General features: G+C 46.4%; 1 protein-coding gene across 6 annotated transcripts in view; it reads left to right on the plus strand.

The window, feature by feature from the left end:
- Positions 1-16372, plus strand: part of PHKA2 (phosphorylase kinase regulatory subunit alpha 2) — an 81929-nt gene that overhangs the window by 51449 nt on the left and 14108 nt on the right. For all 6 annotated transcript variants that reach the window (XM_060137189.1, XM_060137191.1, XM_060137192.1 and 3 more), the window contains exons 12-20: positions 375-482; positions 2540-2618; positions 5512-5646; positions 6318-6427; positions 7596-7740; positions 7998-8076; positions 11078-11247; positions 12017-12190; positions 16069-16157. In XM_060137189.1, coding sequence (XP_059993172.1) covers positions 375-482; positions 2540-2618; positions 5512-5646; positions 6318-6427; positions 7596-7740; positions 7998-8076; positions 11078-11247; positions 12017-12190; positions 16069-16157 — 1089 coding nt within the window. The remainder of the gene's footprint in view (positions 1-374; positions 483-2539; positions 2619-5511; positions 5647-6317; positions 6428-7595; positions 7741-7997; positions 8077-11077; positions 11248-12016; positions 12191-16068; positions 16158-16372) is intronic.

Genomic DNA, 16372 nt, shown 5'->3' on the forward strand with positions numbered 1-16372 from the left:
AGATCATTGTACCCAAAATGCAACCAAATATAAGTATGAGCTGTGACATTTCTTGTTGCCCAGAGCTGTGCTCAAAGACAGCAGGCCCAGTTTCCAGTGCCTATCTCTCTGCCTTTTGCCATCAGTGTGCTTGCGGGAAGAGCACTGGCTGGAACCAGGCCTGGGTTTGAGTTCCACCTCTGCTGCTTTTAGCCACGTGGCCCCCCACGCAAGGGCCTCAGCCTCCATGGCCTCCTTATCCCAGCTCTCGCATAGAATTGGTTTGGAGGATCAAATGAGTGGCATTTTGTAAATCCTCCGTGCGCTCCCCATGTAGTGACGTTGGCCATTTTCTCCTCTGACATTCTGACTTCGGGTTTTCCTCTCTTTGCCAGGTAGATGAAGAGTATAAGAATCCTCACACGGTGGACAGAGTTCCTCTGGGGAAGCTGCCCCATCTGTGGGGTCAGTCCTTGTACATCCTCAGCTCCCTGTTGGCAGAGGTAAGGGACTTGGGGGCTTCACAGACTGGAAGCCATCTGATTGGAAGTTCAGGGGACCCTGGAAGAACACAGGGGCTCTCTGCTCCATGTGGCTATGAATATCTTTGGCATCTTTTTTTTTTTAAGATTACATTTTTTAAATTTTTTTTTAAGATTTTTTTTTAACGTGGACCATTTTTAAAGTCTTTATTGAATTTGTTACAGTATTGCTTCTGTTTTTTTTTTTTTTATGTTTTGGTTTTTTGGCCGCGAGGCATGTGGGATCTTAGCTCCCCGACCGGGGATGGAACCCACACCCCCTGCACTGGAAGGTGAAGTCCCAGCCGCTGGACCGCCAGGGAAGTCACCCGTCTTTGGCATCTTCATGGCTTTCAGGTCAACTGGTTGGGGTTGACTCTGAGGCTTGAGACCTAGGCTTGTGTCCGTATTTATAGTAAACTGTTTTGGGCTTAGCTGCAAGCCAAGCACTCTCTGTCCCTCCCCCAGCGCCCCTTCCCACCAGCATTCCTGGTCTGTGGCTAGAACCTGGTTGAGTTGATGGTCGGTAGGAGGGCCGGAAACTTCTCAGCCAGGATCAGCACATGTATGAAAGATGCAGGGTTTGGGGGACTACTCCACACGGTCTTAGGTGCAGGAAGCAGGAGGACTCTGACGCTCCAGTGCTCTCTCCAGGAAGGGGCAGCGGGCTGGTTCTTCTGGAGTGGATTTTGTGTCGGCCGCTCCCTCAGCCAGTAGCACCGCCACACAGAAGGTCTGCTGCCTCTGACTCATTCCTCCTTGTTAAGCATTTTCTTGCCCCCAGGTTTAAGTTTTTAAAATACAAATGCTTTTGTGCCAGCTAAAAATGAATCCCCTCCCCAGTCCTAAGTGTGAGTGATTTTTATCGGATGGCTCATCTTTCCTGGGGGGATCCTGCCCAGCTGAGTGCTTTGGACCCCTGGGGAGGGGTGGGGGGAGGGGTGGGGTGGGGGGAGGGGTGGGGTGGGGGGGCAGGGGAGCCAGGGGAGCAATGGGTTGGATGTCACTGGAGTTCCTGGTGGGTGAAAGGAAGACCCAAGTGAAGCTATCACAGTGCAAGTGGCCCTTAGGTGCTGAGATGGAGCAGTTGCTTCATGGATATGATCATCTCCGCAGTTTCATGGACATGTTCTTGGGGGTGGAGACTGTGTCTTATACTTTTGTCTTTATGAGTAGGGAAGCACATATATCTCCTTTGGAAAGCCAGCCCTGCCTCTGACTAGCTCTTTAACCTCGGGCAGGTCTCTTAATCTCCCTGGGCCTCGGTTTCCTCATCTTTAGTATTATTATTTTTTAATGTTGTACAGCTTTATTTAAATATAGGGTTTTTTTTTCCACGTTTCCTCATCTTTAAAGTAAAGAGGTTGGGCTTTATCATCTTTGCAATATGGTGCAGCTCTGATTTCTGTATCAGTGACATGGGAAACAAACTTGCTTTTGTTTCCTCCTCTCAATGTAAAGGCCCTCATCTAGGCCCAGCATTAGGTCCAACTTCTCCTCAGAACTCCCAGAACACCTTGATCCCTTCTCTTAAGGTTCCCATCATTTATAGAAAATATGAGGAGATCCACATTCAAAGAGCACTCTGCCAGCAGGCAGGGGAGTTTTGTGTTTCAGGACAGTCAACTCTGGGCCAAGTCCTTACCCTAAGGACATTGCCTCGGTTTCCCCACCTGTAAGATGTGCGAATGGTAGTGCCTCCCTGTTAGGAGGCCTGTGTGACAGTGCAGGGCTCAGCACGGTACCTGGCGCGGGGTAAGGGCTCAGGAAGCATGAGTTACCCTTGTTCTTTTCACTCACACAAGTTTGGCGTCTCTGACTAGCCCTGGAGAGCTGGGTGCCAAAAACGCAATACGTTGATCAGTGCCATCTAAATAGTATACTGTAGTTCAGAGAAAATAAGCATTTGCCTTGAAAAATGATAAAGGAATGAAACACTGAAGATTTTGAGCCCCCAAATATTTTATTTTCAAACTTAGGTTTAAGGTGAAATTTCAGTTAATCAGTGTTTCATAGTGTTAATGCTCCTCTTTTCCTAGGGATTCCTTGCCACTGGTGAAATTGATCCCTTAAATAGAAGATTTTCCACTTCCGTCAAACCTGATGTCGTAGTACAAGGTTTGTGAGCATGTTTACTATTCATATTTAACTTTGTAAAACCAATGTTATTTTTAAAGCGAAGTGTTCTATGTAATTTTTAAAAATCTGCATGTGTATATATTTTAGCATGTATTAGTTCTGTGAAATGTTCTGTAACTCAGCTGCTTCCAATCACAGTTACTTTCTACAAAGCAGTTGTTTCTTGAATCTAACCTTGATTGCAACCGGGGCACAAGTGATTCATTGAGCATCATTTTTCATAACTGCTATTCTTTAAAAAGTGGAACGTGACCTTGTTGAAAACTCAAAACCCAAATGAGGGTTCACTCGTTCCTCCCTTGGAGGTCTGACTTCTTTCCAGAGCTGCAGGCCCATGTTTTCACCTCTCTCCACCCATCTCCCCTCCTCCCCAGCCGGCAACTCTTCCGCAGAAGTGCAAGGCCAGCCTGGGCTACTGCTGCGGCACTGGCTCTGACTAGCCATGTGACTTCACCTCTGTGTGCCTCGGGCTCTCCTGACCGGTGCTCTCTCACAGGGTGGTCTTGAGAGGAATTGAGATCCACAGGGAAAGCCCTCAGTGCAGGGCCAGGCCTAGAATGCTCCTTGCTGGCCGATTCCTCTCCCTACTTCCCCTCCTAGGAAGGACTCCCCAGGAGCTCACAAACCTCATAGAGTGACTTATATACCAGCTAAGTATCATAGCGTGTCGTGACTACGCCTTGTGTCCTCTAGAGGACACTGTACATTTCTTAAGGACAAGGGCCTTATCATTTTTGTAGCTTCTATGTTGATTGATACACACGCATTCAATACATTAAAAACAATTATTGAGCAAATGAAGGGCAACCCTCTCTGTGGCCATGGATGCATTTGGCTGTGCCTGTCCGTGATACAGCAGAGGTCGTGCAGGTCATCACCCAGTCGATACTGTGCCCCAGGCCCACCGAGAGACGCACCCAACCATCACAACATTGACGATCATGATTATCATCCCCCTCTTACACATGAGGCTAAGGGGTTAACTTAACTCAGGGACCCACGGCTGACAGCTGGAGGTGCAAACCCAGCTCTGACCTCCAGGTGGCGTGATCCAGCCTGACCCCAGTCTCTGCCCGTCACCAGAGCACATGCTGCTAAGTGACCCCTTAAGTCCACAAGGCCGCTCTTCCAGTTGCGGGCTGGGGTGCAGCGATGGATCCTGAGCACCACTTTTTTTTAAACGCAATAGAAGAAAACAGAGTAGAAAATATCAGAGGCTGTGGTCTGGAGGAAGGAGAAGTGCAGTTTCAGAAACTTCTCTGCGTGCATCTCTCTCAGATCACCAGGCTCACAGGTCTTGGTCAAGCCACTCGTCTGAAAGAGTCACTTCTACAGAGTGACCGCCTTGTGGCTCTGATACGTGGAGATCTCTGCACGGTGTTGTAATCTTCCAAAGAGACGGGTGTTAAGGGAAGCTGCTCGCCCAGTCCTGCATGGCTGTTGTTCCCGTGCTGCGGCCTGGGGGGTTAGCTTCCAGTTCCTGCTCAGCTACAGCTGGCCAGTCGAGCAGCAAGGCTTCCCCTCAGGGCCTTGCTGTGAAGCTCAGATGAGATCATGAATATTAAAATACTTTGAAACAGCATCATGTGCTATGTAAATATAAGGAGGTGACATTCAGGTCTCAGTGGCATTTATATGTATCATACGTTCAGGTGCCACCAGCCTGAGGGTACAGTGGTTGGGCTCAGGGAGCTACCTTAACAGTAACCGAGTCTTTCCTCTGGCCTGAGCACCGCCCCGAGCCCCTGCAGCTCCTGGCAGGCTCAGCTGCAGGTGGACACAGCACCAGCCGCTCTCTCTGTGGCCAGAACTCCCTTTCTCCAGTTCCCTCCCCAGGACTCCTTCCTTTTGCCAAAGCACTGTCCCTTCTCTCTTTTTTTTTTTTTTTTTTTTTTGCGGTACGCAGGCCTCTCTCACTGTTGTGGCCTCTCCCGTTGCGGAGCACAGACTCCGGACGCGCAGGCTCAGCGGCCATGGCTCACGGGCCCAGCCGCTCTGCGGCCTGTGGGGTCTTCCCGGACCGGGGCACGAACCCGTGTCCTCTGCATCGGCAGGCGGACTCTCAACCACTGTGCCACCAGGGAAGCCCTGTCCCTTCTCTTAAAAGCCAGCAGTACTGGTACAGCAGGTATGGGGGTGTCTGAGCCCACCTCCGGCCCCCACATCCCAGGCATCCCAGAGCCTTGCCTGCTAGAGAGCCAGATGCCCAGTCTCATTCACTGGAGATGGGGCTCAGGTCGGCCCACTGGGTGCGTGGCCCAGCTCTGGGGTGGCTCTTCCCTACTGTGGGGGCCCTGTGCTGTGTTTCCCAGTGGGCCAGGCTGCCCCACTACCACCAGCCCACTGGTAGGCCCACTTTTCCTTCTCTCCAGAGCATAAAATCTCCTCCCCCCTCCTCCTCCCTCCCCCTCGGTCAGAGCATCGCCTGCTGCACACACCACTGTATTGCTCTTCTGTCTTTGAGAGCAGAGGCACGGACTTCTTCTGGTATCCCCTTTGCAAAGCTGTTTCCACTCCTGACCCCATGTGAAAAGAACACAAGACAGGTTTCGAATAAATGCAGACCCACAGGGAAGCAAGACGTCATTTGAGATGGGTAATTCAGCTTGGGACCTGTTGAAGACCACTTCTAGAAGTCCCAGACTGTCTTGCACATTGAGGGCACTCGATAAATATGCACTGTGGGTGTTGAGGGGAGGCAAGGCCAGAGCGAACCAGGAAGAGCGACAGGACAAGCGCTCTCCCTTTCAAAAGCACCCAGCACGTGGAGAGCATGCTGTCACAGGCCAGAGAGGAGAGGAGACAGCAGCACACACCCGTGTGAGGGGACGAGGGCCGCCGTCTCATGCAGGTGCTATGTTCTTGTTCACAGTGACTGTTCTGGCAGAAAACAAGCACATTAAGGAGTTGCTGAGGAAACATGGGGTGAGCTTGCAGAGTATTGCCGACATTCATCCAATCCGAGTCCAGCCAGGCCGGATTCTTAGTCACATATATGCCAAGCTTGGTAGGTTTGGGGAAATAGCAGGGCATTTTTGGCGAGGGGGCATCTCGGTTCTAGGTTTGGGGTCTGGGGGAGACTGTGATATGTGTAAATTCAAAGGAATTGGGCAAAGCACTAAAGTAGGTGGTTTGACAGCTTCCATGTGAAGAGGAATGGCCACCAAGCACATTCCTCTCATGCCTGTTCAGGAGATGTCACCACAGGTAGCAGTGTGATTCATCAGCTCTGTTGTAAAATAAGGAGCCACCTTTGAAATTTCACAATTGGAACAGTCATTTGTGTCTTGGTGATGTTTCTGAATTTTATCTGTGGTCTAAGGAAATGCTCATTTACCCATTAAAATGGGAGATGGGTTCTCTTTTTCTAAAATCTGACTTTGTTTAGGATCATGGTTCAATACTAAATAAATAAAAAGTGAACATTAATAAAGTCCTTTTAATAATTTTATTCCATATAGATGTGGCACCGGGTGCTGTTCTTCTATATGCATGAAAAGAAGGGGGTGGGATTTGTTTTTAATTCATCCTTGTCCCAAAGAAGGATAACAGTATTGGAAAAACCAAACCCCAAAGTGAGTTGTTTAACATATAAATAAGCCCAGTCTTAGCCAGAATCACTTGGATTAGAGGTCACTGTATTTGCTCTAGCTCAAATTTCTCTTATTTTCTAAATAGGACGGAATAAGAATATGAAATTGAGTGGGCGACCGTATCGGCACATCGGAGTCCTTGGAACATCTAAACTATATGTGATTAGGAACCAAATCTTTACTTTCACACCCCAGGTGAGAAGAGCAGGCCAGTAACAAACCAACAAGCATCTGTTTATTAAGCTGTCTTTTCTGTCTGGGGAGGTACTTTGAATGTGGCAGAATGTGCATGCATGTATTCAAACAGAGACATAAGATGACACCCAGTACCTAATACAGTTCTTTACTCGTGGTAGGTGCTCAATAAATGCGGCTTGAATCGAATTGAGCGTGCCCTCACTTCCAGTATGAAATTCATACCACTTTACAAATTCGCTAGTGACATGCCACTTGACTCGCAGCCCTTGTGCCCTAATTGCAATAGTCCTTAACCCTTGCTTAGGCTGTTAGCAGGTCCTCTGTCAGCAGAATCCCACATGGGAAGTCTGATTTTTTAGGTCCCAACCCCCTTGACAGGATCCTGAATATACTGATTACGGAACCTTTCTTCAGAGTTTTTGTTTCCAAAGGAAACTAGTCCTGTGGAATGCAAACGAAGCGTTTTTCATCCATTTGGGCAGCTAGAAAGGCCAACTGAGGGATCACTTTGTCAACATGGGGCATAGCTGCCCAGCTGTCTGGGGACGTAGTTGGACTGTAGGGTCATGGGTCAGTAGCCTCAAGTTGCTCTTTTTCACCCAGCCTGTGCTGCTTGCTTAAATCTTGTGAGTTATTTCCCTTCGTAACAAATTTTAGACCAGAACTGAGCGTGCACTGGTCCAGAGGCCAGGACGACAGTGATTTTCATCAACATCAGGCAACAGTGCCTTTAGTTCACATTAACCAGGCCATGAATCAGGTAAACACAGTCTCCACGTCTCACCTGCTCTCAGTGGCCCCACTAGGAAAACATCACCGAGCCCAGCAGCCCTGGACAGTGTAGGAATTAAGGAGTTATTGATTTACCTTCAGGGACAGCGGTATTGGGGCAGGTCCTTAAATCCCCATCCAAGGAGCTGTAAATAGATCTCGTTGTGCAAGTTTCCCTTCTGCGCTAGCACTAACGTAGCTCTGGCTCCTGGGCAGGCGACAGATCGATTTGTCTGATCGCGAGGAGAGCCCCATTATGGGGGCGGACTACAGCCAGGGTTGAGCCTCTTCTCTGGAAACAAAATGCAAGGATTAGTGCTGCCGTGAATGACAGCTGGGGTTATGTCGAGGGAGATGAAGGACAGCCTTGAACCTGGCCTCTTCTGACTTGCAGTTCACTGACCAGCATCACTTCTACCTGGCCCTGGACAATGAGATGATTGTGGAGATGCTGAGGATCGAGCTAGCCTACCTGTGCACCTGCTGGCGGATGACGGGCAGACCCACGCTCACCTTCCCCATCACCCATACCATGCTCAGTAACTCCATGAACTTGATCTGCTTGACTCATGTCCCACTGGTGGTTTGGACCCTTTTCAAAATGTTTAAAATGCGTCCCATGGACAGAGCTAAGTACTGAAGGGGGTTCTTAGCAGTTAGATTTCTTAGGTCGGGAATCTTCTGCGCCATACATATTTTAATTAGATTTTGTTGATGAAAACGTTTCAGTGCATAACGAAACAAAGTATTCCCAGATTAAGTAAACTAATTGATCTTTTTTTTTTTTTTTTTTAAGCAAACGATGGCTCAGATATTCATTCTGCTGTTCTTTCTACAATTCGAAAACTAGAGGATGGATATTTTGGAGGAGCTAGGTAATTTGTGATTTTTTTAAAAAGCAAAAGTAGCGTTGACCTTTCTTAAAGTCTTTTGCTGCCCTTCTCCCATTTTTCGTATCTTGCCGAACATAGAAGCGTGGAGCTTTAGAGTAAAAAGGGAGTTAAAACATCTAATCCAGTCACCCATGTGAAACTGGAATCATCTCTAAGCATCAGTTGGTGGGTGTTTGTGAAGCTTTTATGGACGCCAGGAGGCCTGGGGCATAGAGAGATGAACATATCAAGTCTCTCCGAAGTGGCACTCTCGGAATGCATGTATGGGATGCTGTGTCTGTTTCTACTCAAAGGCTAGAAAACACCCAGGGCCTAGGATCTGGCCGGTGCTCAATAATCAAATCACTCCTGGAATTGACTTGAGTGTGCTAACGCCGTAAGAATAATTCACAGAACTTTACAAATTCCTTCGTGGCCCTCAGAGCAGAGCACCTGAATGGGCCTCCCTAGACCACTGTCCCCTCATCCTCCGTGGAACGACGCCCATTCCGATTTGCAGGCCCACAGTCCAACCAGTGCTCCCAGCTATTACAGTGAAGCACCTTGAGGGATAGGGGGCTCACCTCCCATGGAAACCCCCTTTTTTTTTTGTACCCCATGACTGTCACGAGGCAGAAGATTTCTCAGTAGCATCTATGCCCTGATCTCTGTGAATCTCCTGGAATATGCCAGAAGGGCCCCAGGATAACCTCACCACGCAGCTGGTCCGAGTAATGTGTGGCCTTTGCCGAGCTTGGGGAGGCTGCCGTTTGGGTCCTGATGGAGTGCCAGTTGCTAAAAGTGTTCGGGAGTTGAAGTCAGCCCTTCTTGTCACATCCTCCCACACCAGGGACCCTGCTGCCACAGTAATTTTTTTAAATTATAAAATACACATAAAAATTGCCATCTTAACCATTTTCAAGTGTACAGTTCGGTTGCGTTAAGTATGTTCACGCAGTTTGCAACCAATCTCTAGAACTCTTTTCATCTTGTAAAACTGAAACTCCCCCCACCCCTGCCCCTGGCAACTACAGTCTGCTTTCTGTCTCCAGGTGTCTCGTCTCAGTGGACTTATCCAGTATTTGTTTTTTTGTGTGACTGGCTTATTTCACTTAGGCTGATGTCCTCAGGGTTGAGTCACTGGATTTCTAAGCACTGGGTTTGGCACCTCTGCTCACCAAGCTCGCTGCGGGTTTTGCTGTAGACTCGAAGTGGCCCTCGCTCCAAGCTTCTCCTGGCCTCTCTCATGAGTGTCAGCGAGGCCATCCCCAGCATTCTGCTATCTAGCTCCCAGGGCTGGCGCCATAACTGCAGTTGGCATCTGCTTTCGTACATTTCATATCCAGCTTGGATAAGTTATCACCTGGCATATGGCGTCATAACCGAGAGACAATACTATACGCCCATAATTAACTGTTTTCCAAAATGAATTCTTTAACTGAAATCTAATCATTGTCAAAAGGATACCGTGTGCAGTTAGTTGAGCACTTGCAGTGTGTTCTTTGTGGCTTTGCACCTGTTGTCTCATGTTGTCTTCACTTTGTCGTGCAGGCTGTATTCCTATTTTATGGGCAAGGATCTGTAGGCTCAGAGAGCCAGGGGCACAAGATGAGTAGGTGCAGAAGCTCTGTGTGAATCCAGAAACGGGGCTGTAACCACCATACTGAGCTGGATGAGGGCTTACAGGAATCAGGAGGGCCTCCTGGTTACAGAGTATGGCAAACAATCCAGAGAACCATGGAAAGAAACAGGAATGCCTAGGCTCCATCAGCTGCCCTTCCTACTTAGTTCTTCATAATTAACGCTGAATGTCATTTTGTCTCTTTTTTAGGTCTGAGGGTATTTAAAAAACTGAACTCGCTCTACATGCCAGACTCCACCCTCTGCACCCACCTGGGGTCGCTTGCCATCAGAGGGTTTAGCCTTTCCGCCTTTGACCTGATTCCTTTCAACTTCATCAGAGAGGAACTGGTCCCTGGCTCCACCTCATCTCCTACTGTTTCCAACCGCAGGGCAAAACAATCCTTAGAACTGACCCCAGGGCTCTAGGGGGAAAGTTTTACTTGATTTAAGGGAAGGCTTTTCTCTCCCTCAGGCAATGTCTCTTGACAGTGTACTTGCCCGCGGAAGCTCAGGCACCTGTGAGTTCATCTGAGCTGCGTGCTTCTGTTTACTCTCCTCAAACTAAGCCATTTAAACACGTCATAATCTGATGCTGGTAGCTCTGAGGCATCCTACACTTTTCTGCCTCCAGATCTAACACTTTAAGAAGTACATAGTGCCCGCTTTCTTTCTGTACAGTGGACATCCCACTTGCCCCCCGAACCTGGGGATGAATCAGGTTCAGGGAGCAAGAACTCGGAGGCTGCTGCCTTTGTAGCAGAATCCCATACTGCCAAACCCAGCTCCCAGTTTTCGGTGGAACTTTTCCCAGCCTGATAATAGGGCCCCTCTGGGCCACTGTCTCTATCCGGGGATGGCCCGGCCATCACATTCTTTCTAGAGAGAACTTTGGCTCTGAGACGTGCCTCTCCCAACATTTCCCCTCCCCCTCCCCCGGGCCTTGTGTGGCTGAGTGATAGGGACTCATAAAAGGTAGCACGAGGGCACCCAAAGAATCGTTGCTTGTGGTTTTGTCCTGGTCCAGTTGTTTTAGGGCGAAAAATACCCGAGGGTTGGTTCTGTTTAAAAGTGGTTCGCTCAATATGTTTTGTAAAACTTTGGTTGGTTCAATAAAATAGATTTCTATTTGTGTTGGGTTTGGGGATAGGAAATCAGCATGATGCATTTTGGCTTTTAATATGCTGTGTGCTTCTACTTCATACTTGCTATTGAATTTTCATTTTCATTTCTTGGCTGACTGCTCGTATGGGGCAGTCTGCAGAGTGACGTGCTTACTGATTCTGGCAGAAGTGCCACCTGGTTATTGAAAAGTGTCTCGATGATTCATAGTGGAAGTTTGTCCACATCCACCTATATCTCTAACATAGTGTTTCCTTGGCAGAGTAAAATTAGGGAGTCTTTCGGAATTTCTCACCACCTCTTTCTACACGTATCTGACCTTCCTGGATCCAGACTGTGATGAGAGGTTGTTTGACGATACCAGTGAAGGGAGCTTCAGTCCTGATAGTGATTCAGATTTGGGAGGATATTTCGAAGACAACTATAATCAAGGTACGGCTTGGAATGCCTTTGCAGGTGTCCCTGAATTTATTTAAACCTTGGCATTGTGATAAAATTGCCCTAAAGCTCAAGCACAGAAAATGATTTGTAATTAACATGACAAAAGAGTCTTTGGAAACTTTCACGTATTAAAATGCCACTTTAATAAACCTAAACTGTGAAAGTGGGGCTTTTTTAAACCTAGAGGGACAAAGAGTTTCGGGAATGTGGACTTTTCACGAAATATAAAGAAAGAAACACACTGCTTGAATTTTCAAAGAAATGGTAGAATGATCTTGGTTTGACTGGATATAAGTGATGAAGTCCTTTGTGTATAACATTTCTCAAACTGAGGAAGGTTTTGGGTTGGAGTGACCTGTTTTTCACTTTTAGATAGTACTTGGGATTGCGGCTGGGGATTCCATAATGCTTAGCTCACTCATGACAAATTAAAACCAAAAGATCAGATGTTGGCTGCTGGCCCTCTCATTGTCTACATATTCAGCTCATCTTGGGATGATGTGATGTAAACACTGTTTGGACCTGTATTTTCTTTTTCTAGGATGAAGTTTTTCCAAACAATAACTTTATGAATACATGCATTATCTATGTAAATCTCTTTACTTTCCAGGGGTAGAGTGGAGGTCAAATATCTGTATCAAAATGTTGTCTTTCACTACATCTACTCAGCACTTCATGCTACACGTAATCACTATTATGCATTTAGGTTATTTCTGCAGCTTGTTTTCACTGGCTCTTTTTCTTACCTGTGTAATTATAGAAAGCCAGGATGAACTTGACCAGTATATCAACCACCTCCTGCAAAGCACATCCTCGAAGTGCTATCTGCCACCTCTTTGTAAGAAGACAGAGGACAGCCATGTTTTCAGTGCCATCTACTCCACTCGGGATATACTTTCCGTGATGGCAAAAGCAAAGGGTTTGGAAATTCCATGTACATTATTAACTCTTTTCTGCCTGTTAAAATAACTTCTTTTATCAAAGTAATGCATGAGCATAATGTAAAAGTCAAAGAATCCTAAACGACAACAAAATGCAGCTGTTTCCTGCCTCACCTCTCCCCTCCTCACTGCCCCCAGTCCTTCTACTTAGAGGCAACCACTTTCAACTCTTAGTTGTTTCTCCTGGTATTTACATATTTCTAAATAATGTGTCTGTAGTGCTGTCTTTGATGCATCGATTTTATTCAGTATCTGTTGACTTTTTCTTGTGCAGGTGAGGAATTCAGCTGTGTTAAATCACCACTCCTCTGCTTCACTTCCCCTAACCTATCCATGCAGTTGTATTAAGGTTTAGTTAAATCAGTATTCACTATTTCTGTCATTGTATGTATGCAAATATTATTCCCAACTCAGTATAATAATATACTACATTATCATTTTTCCTCTTCGTTTTTTCTAAAGTTAACAGTTGCCCTATCTTTTAGTTTGCTTCGCTTCCTTTCTACACCTTCCAATGGCCTCGCAATACAAATTTCCACAAGGTGAATCATGTATGAATCTCACGGTTCCACTGCTTTTCTTAGAGTCCAAAAGTTTCCTCCCATCTGGCTGATTGCACTCTAAGCCTCTTGCATACCTGGCATCCTGGGTCTTTTCTTTACGATAATCCTTGGAATCTCCTTTGCTTGTCTCTGCAGTTGGGTTCCCTGTTTCTTGATTCTGGCATGTTCCCCTTTCTCAATTTATTCCTTTGGTGGAATACATTCTAGAACAGTTGCAGTAGGTTTTAAGAAATGGTGCAATGGAAGAGGGCACAGTAATGACAGCCCTTAACTTGCTTGTTTCTGGAGTTCACTGCCCCTTTTGGCCTGGTCACCCTCCACGTCCAGGATGTAGATCTTATCCTGGGATGTTCCTTCATCATCATCTGGGAGACTTCCTTGTCTCCTTTGTTAGCTCTCCTGTTTTCTGTATCTCAACTTTTCCTCTTTCTTAGCTTACTATCTTATTTTGATGGAGGACATCCAGTAGTTTCCTAGGAAACAGTTCATGGTGGGTAAAATTGTTGAGACCTTTCAAGTCTGAAAATATCTACAAATTCTCCATTTGAGAGTTAGGCTGGGTATAGCATTCTAGATTGAAAATAAATTTTCCTTAAGAATTTTGAAAGCATCTCTTCATTGTCTTCTAGCTATCAGTGTTGCTTCTGAGAAATCGGAACCCATCCTGATTTCTTTTTTTTTTTTTTTGCGGTACACGGGCCTCTCACTGTTGTGGCCTCTCCCGTTGCGGAGCACAGGCTCCGGACGCGCAGGCTCAGCGGCCATGGCTCACAGGCCCAGCCGCTCCGCGGCATGTGGGATCTTCCCGGACCGGGGCACGAACCCGTGTCCCCTGCATCGGCAGGCGGACTCTCAACCACTGTGCCACCAGGGAAGCCCCATTCTGATTTTTGATCCTTGAAATATAAACTGTTATTCTCTTTCCAAGTTTGTAGGATTTTCTCTCAGGTTCTGAAATTTCAATGATGTGCTTTGTTCTGGGTGTATTTTCATCCACTGTGTTGGCTACTCAGTGGGCCTTCTCTATCTTGAAATTTATGTTTTTTAGTCCTGTAAAGTTTTTCTGAAAAATTCCTTGACTCATTTCCTTCCCTACATTTTCTCTGTCCTCTCTTTCTGGTACTTTATGATTCCAATGTTGACCTCCTGAAGAAGTCTTTATCGTTTCTCTCCTGTCTTCCATTTCTCTGTCTTTTGATCTGTTCTGAGGGCAATTGCTTCAACTTTTTGTTCCACCTGCTCAGTTGAGTTTTTCCACTTTTGCTGTCATGTTTTAAATCTTTGTTCTCTGAATTGTATCTGTTCTTGTTTCATGAATGCAATATAATTCTTATTACTCTAAGAATTAATGGCAGGGCTTTTTGTTTTTGTTTTTACATTTTCTTCTCCCTAAATGGTTTCCATTTCCCCCAAGTCAATTGTTCCTGTTTGTATTGGTTTCTATCTTCCAGAGTAGAGTCTTTCCTCCAGTGCTGGGTGTTCCTTGGTTAACTGCTCATGCATATAAGAATCTCCAAGCCTGTACCTGTAAATGGGGCCTGTTGGGTTTATGGGTGAAGGCAGGGCAGATTTCCCAGAGATGTTCTGCGATCTCCTTTGCAATCTCCTTTCTAACCTGTAAGGGTCTGATTGCCTCGAGCTATACAGTCATTTATTCCCCCAAGGAATGTACCCACACCTTCAGACGTGTGAGTCAGCATCCCCTCCAGAGACACACATACCACCCCTTTTTTACCCTCTTCAGAGAGACCTTCTAGCCTTCTATCAGGGTGAGCAAGGCAGTTGCCAAGCTGTGTGGAGTTGCACAAGGCATCTAGGGAGCTCACTGCCTCTCACACACCTTCTTCTCCATCTTCCTTCTTATGGTTACCCTCTCTGGACCCCCAAGTTCTAGAGGTCCATGGAGCAGCAAGCTCCTTAGACTTCTGAGGATTCTCTGTTAGAAATCTGACTGGTTCTTGGTTTTCCCCACTGCAGTCTTGGGTTTGGTTGCCTTGTGTCCACTAAATGTTTTCATCCTTCAGCTTTCCCACTTCCAAAATGTTACTATTGTCTTCTCTCCTGCTTCCCTATTCTTTAGGATTTGCCTTTTTAAAAATTATTATTTTTTGTAGTGTTAGTGGGGGTTTAAGAGAAACTAAAACTTACGTTTAATCCACTAGTGTTACCTGAAGGTCTATAAATGCCTTCTATTTATTTATTTTAAAATTTATTTATTTTTAATTTTTGGCTGTGTTGGGTCTTTGTTGCTGTGTACGTGCTTTCTCTAGTTGCGGCAAGCAGGGGCTACTCTTCATTGCGGTGCGTGGGCTTCTCATTGTGGTGGCTTCTCTTGTTGCAGAGCATGGGCTCTAGGCACGTGGGCTTCAGTAGTTGCAGCACGCAGGCTCAGTAGTTGTGGCTCGTGGGCCGTAGAGCGCAGGCTCAGTAGTTGTGGCGCACGGGCTTAGCTGCTCCGCGGCATGTGGGATCTTCCCGGACCAGGGCTTGAACCCATGTCCCCTGCATTGGCAGGTGGATTCTTAACCACTGTGCCACCAGGGAAGCCCTATAAATGCCTTTTAAATATACCTCATCTTTACCTGGAAAGCTTCCTATTTTCCCAAGGTGATATGACATACCCTGGCAGACAGAGATGGCTTAATGAATAAATACTGATAACATCTAAAGGTGGTTAAAAGGGGAATTCCCTGATGGTCCAGTGGTTAGGACTCGGTGCTTTCACTGCTGGGGCCCAGGTTCAGTCCCTGGTCAGGGAACTAATAAGATCCTGCAAGCTGCACAGCGCAGCCCCCAAAATTAATTAATTAATTAGGTGGTTAAAAAAACAGAAGCGCTAACACCCAGCAGTGGCAAAGTGAAACACACAGTGGACAGGAAGCTGGTACACCTCGATTATGAGAAGGCCAGTGACCTTGGGCAAATGACAAGGTCATTGGACAAACCTTGGACAAACCCTCTCTGGTTCTCAGTTTCCACATCTGAAAGAAAAAGAAGCTGGACTCAATCATTTCTAAGTCTCCTTCCAGTCCTAGATGCTATGTAGTCTTCCCTGAATTCTAAGAGAGAAAAGTGGAATTCAGCTCCTTAAAGCAAGATCTGTGTGTGTCCTGCTCATTTCTTATTTCCAGAGTTAGCACATGATGTGGCCACATGAAAAATTCTTTTTGAAATCAGTGAAACTAAGTAAGTAATCATTTCTTACTTGGTTTGTACTGAATAGGGAGTAGCCACCGTACCTCTTAAAAGAAGTATTTTATCCTTCCTCCTGCTCCGAAGAGCTTTCTCTTTATTCGTTTGTTTTCTAGTTGTTCCCATGGCTTTGCCAACTAAAGTCCTAAGTGCCCACCGTAAATCGCTGAATCTTGTTGATTGTCCTCAGCCACTCCTAAAAAAGGTAAAGTATTTAGAATCACTTTTTCAAAAAGTGTGATGTTCTTTGGTGCTGGTGTAGCCCCAAGAACTCTTTTAAATGGTTGAACTCAAAAGAGCACATTTCTTGGTATCCAGAACTTTCAGGATTAGAAGTTCTGGGTTTTGATGTGCACCCACTCACTTAGTTGTCTGGCTTCTGGTTTGTGTCAGTATGCACACTGAATTTGATGCAAACCT

Source organism: Lagenorhynchus albirostris, chromosome X (genome assembly GCF_949774975.1).
Source record: "Lagenorhynchus albirostris chromosome X, mLagAlb1.1, whole genome shotgun sequence".
Classification (NCBI taxonomy): Eukaryota; Metazoa; Chordata; class Mammalia; order Artiodactyla; family Delphinidae; genus Lagenorhynchus; species Lagenorhynchus albirostris.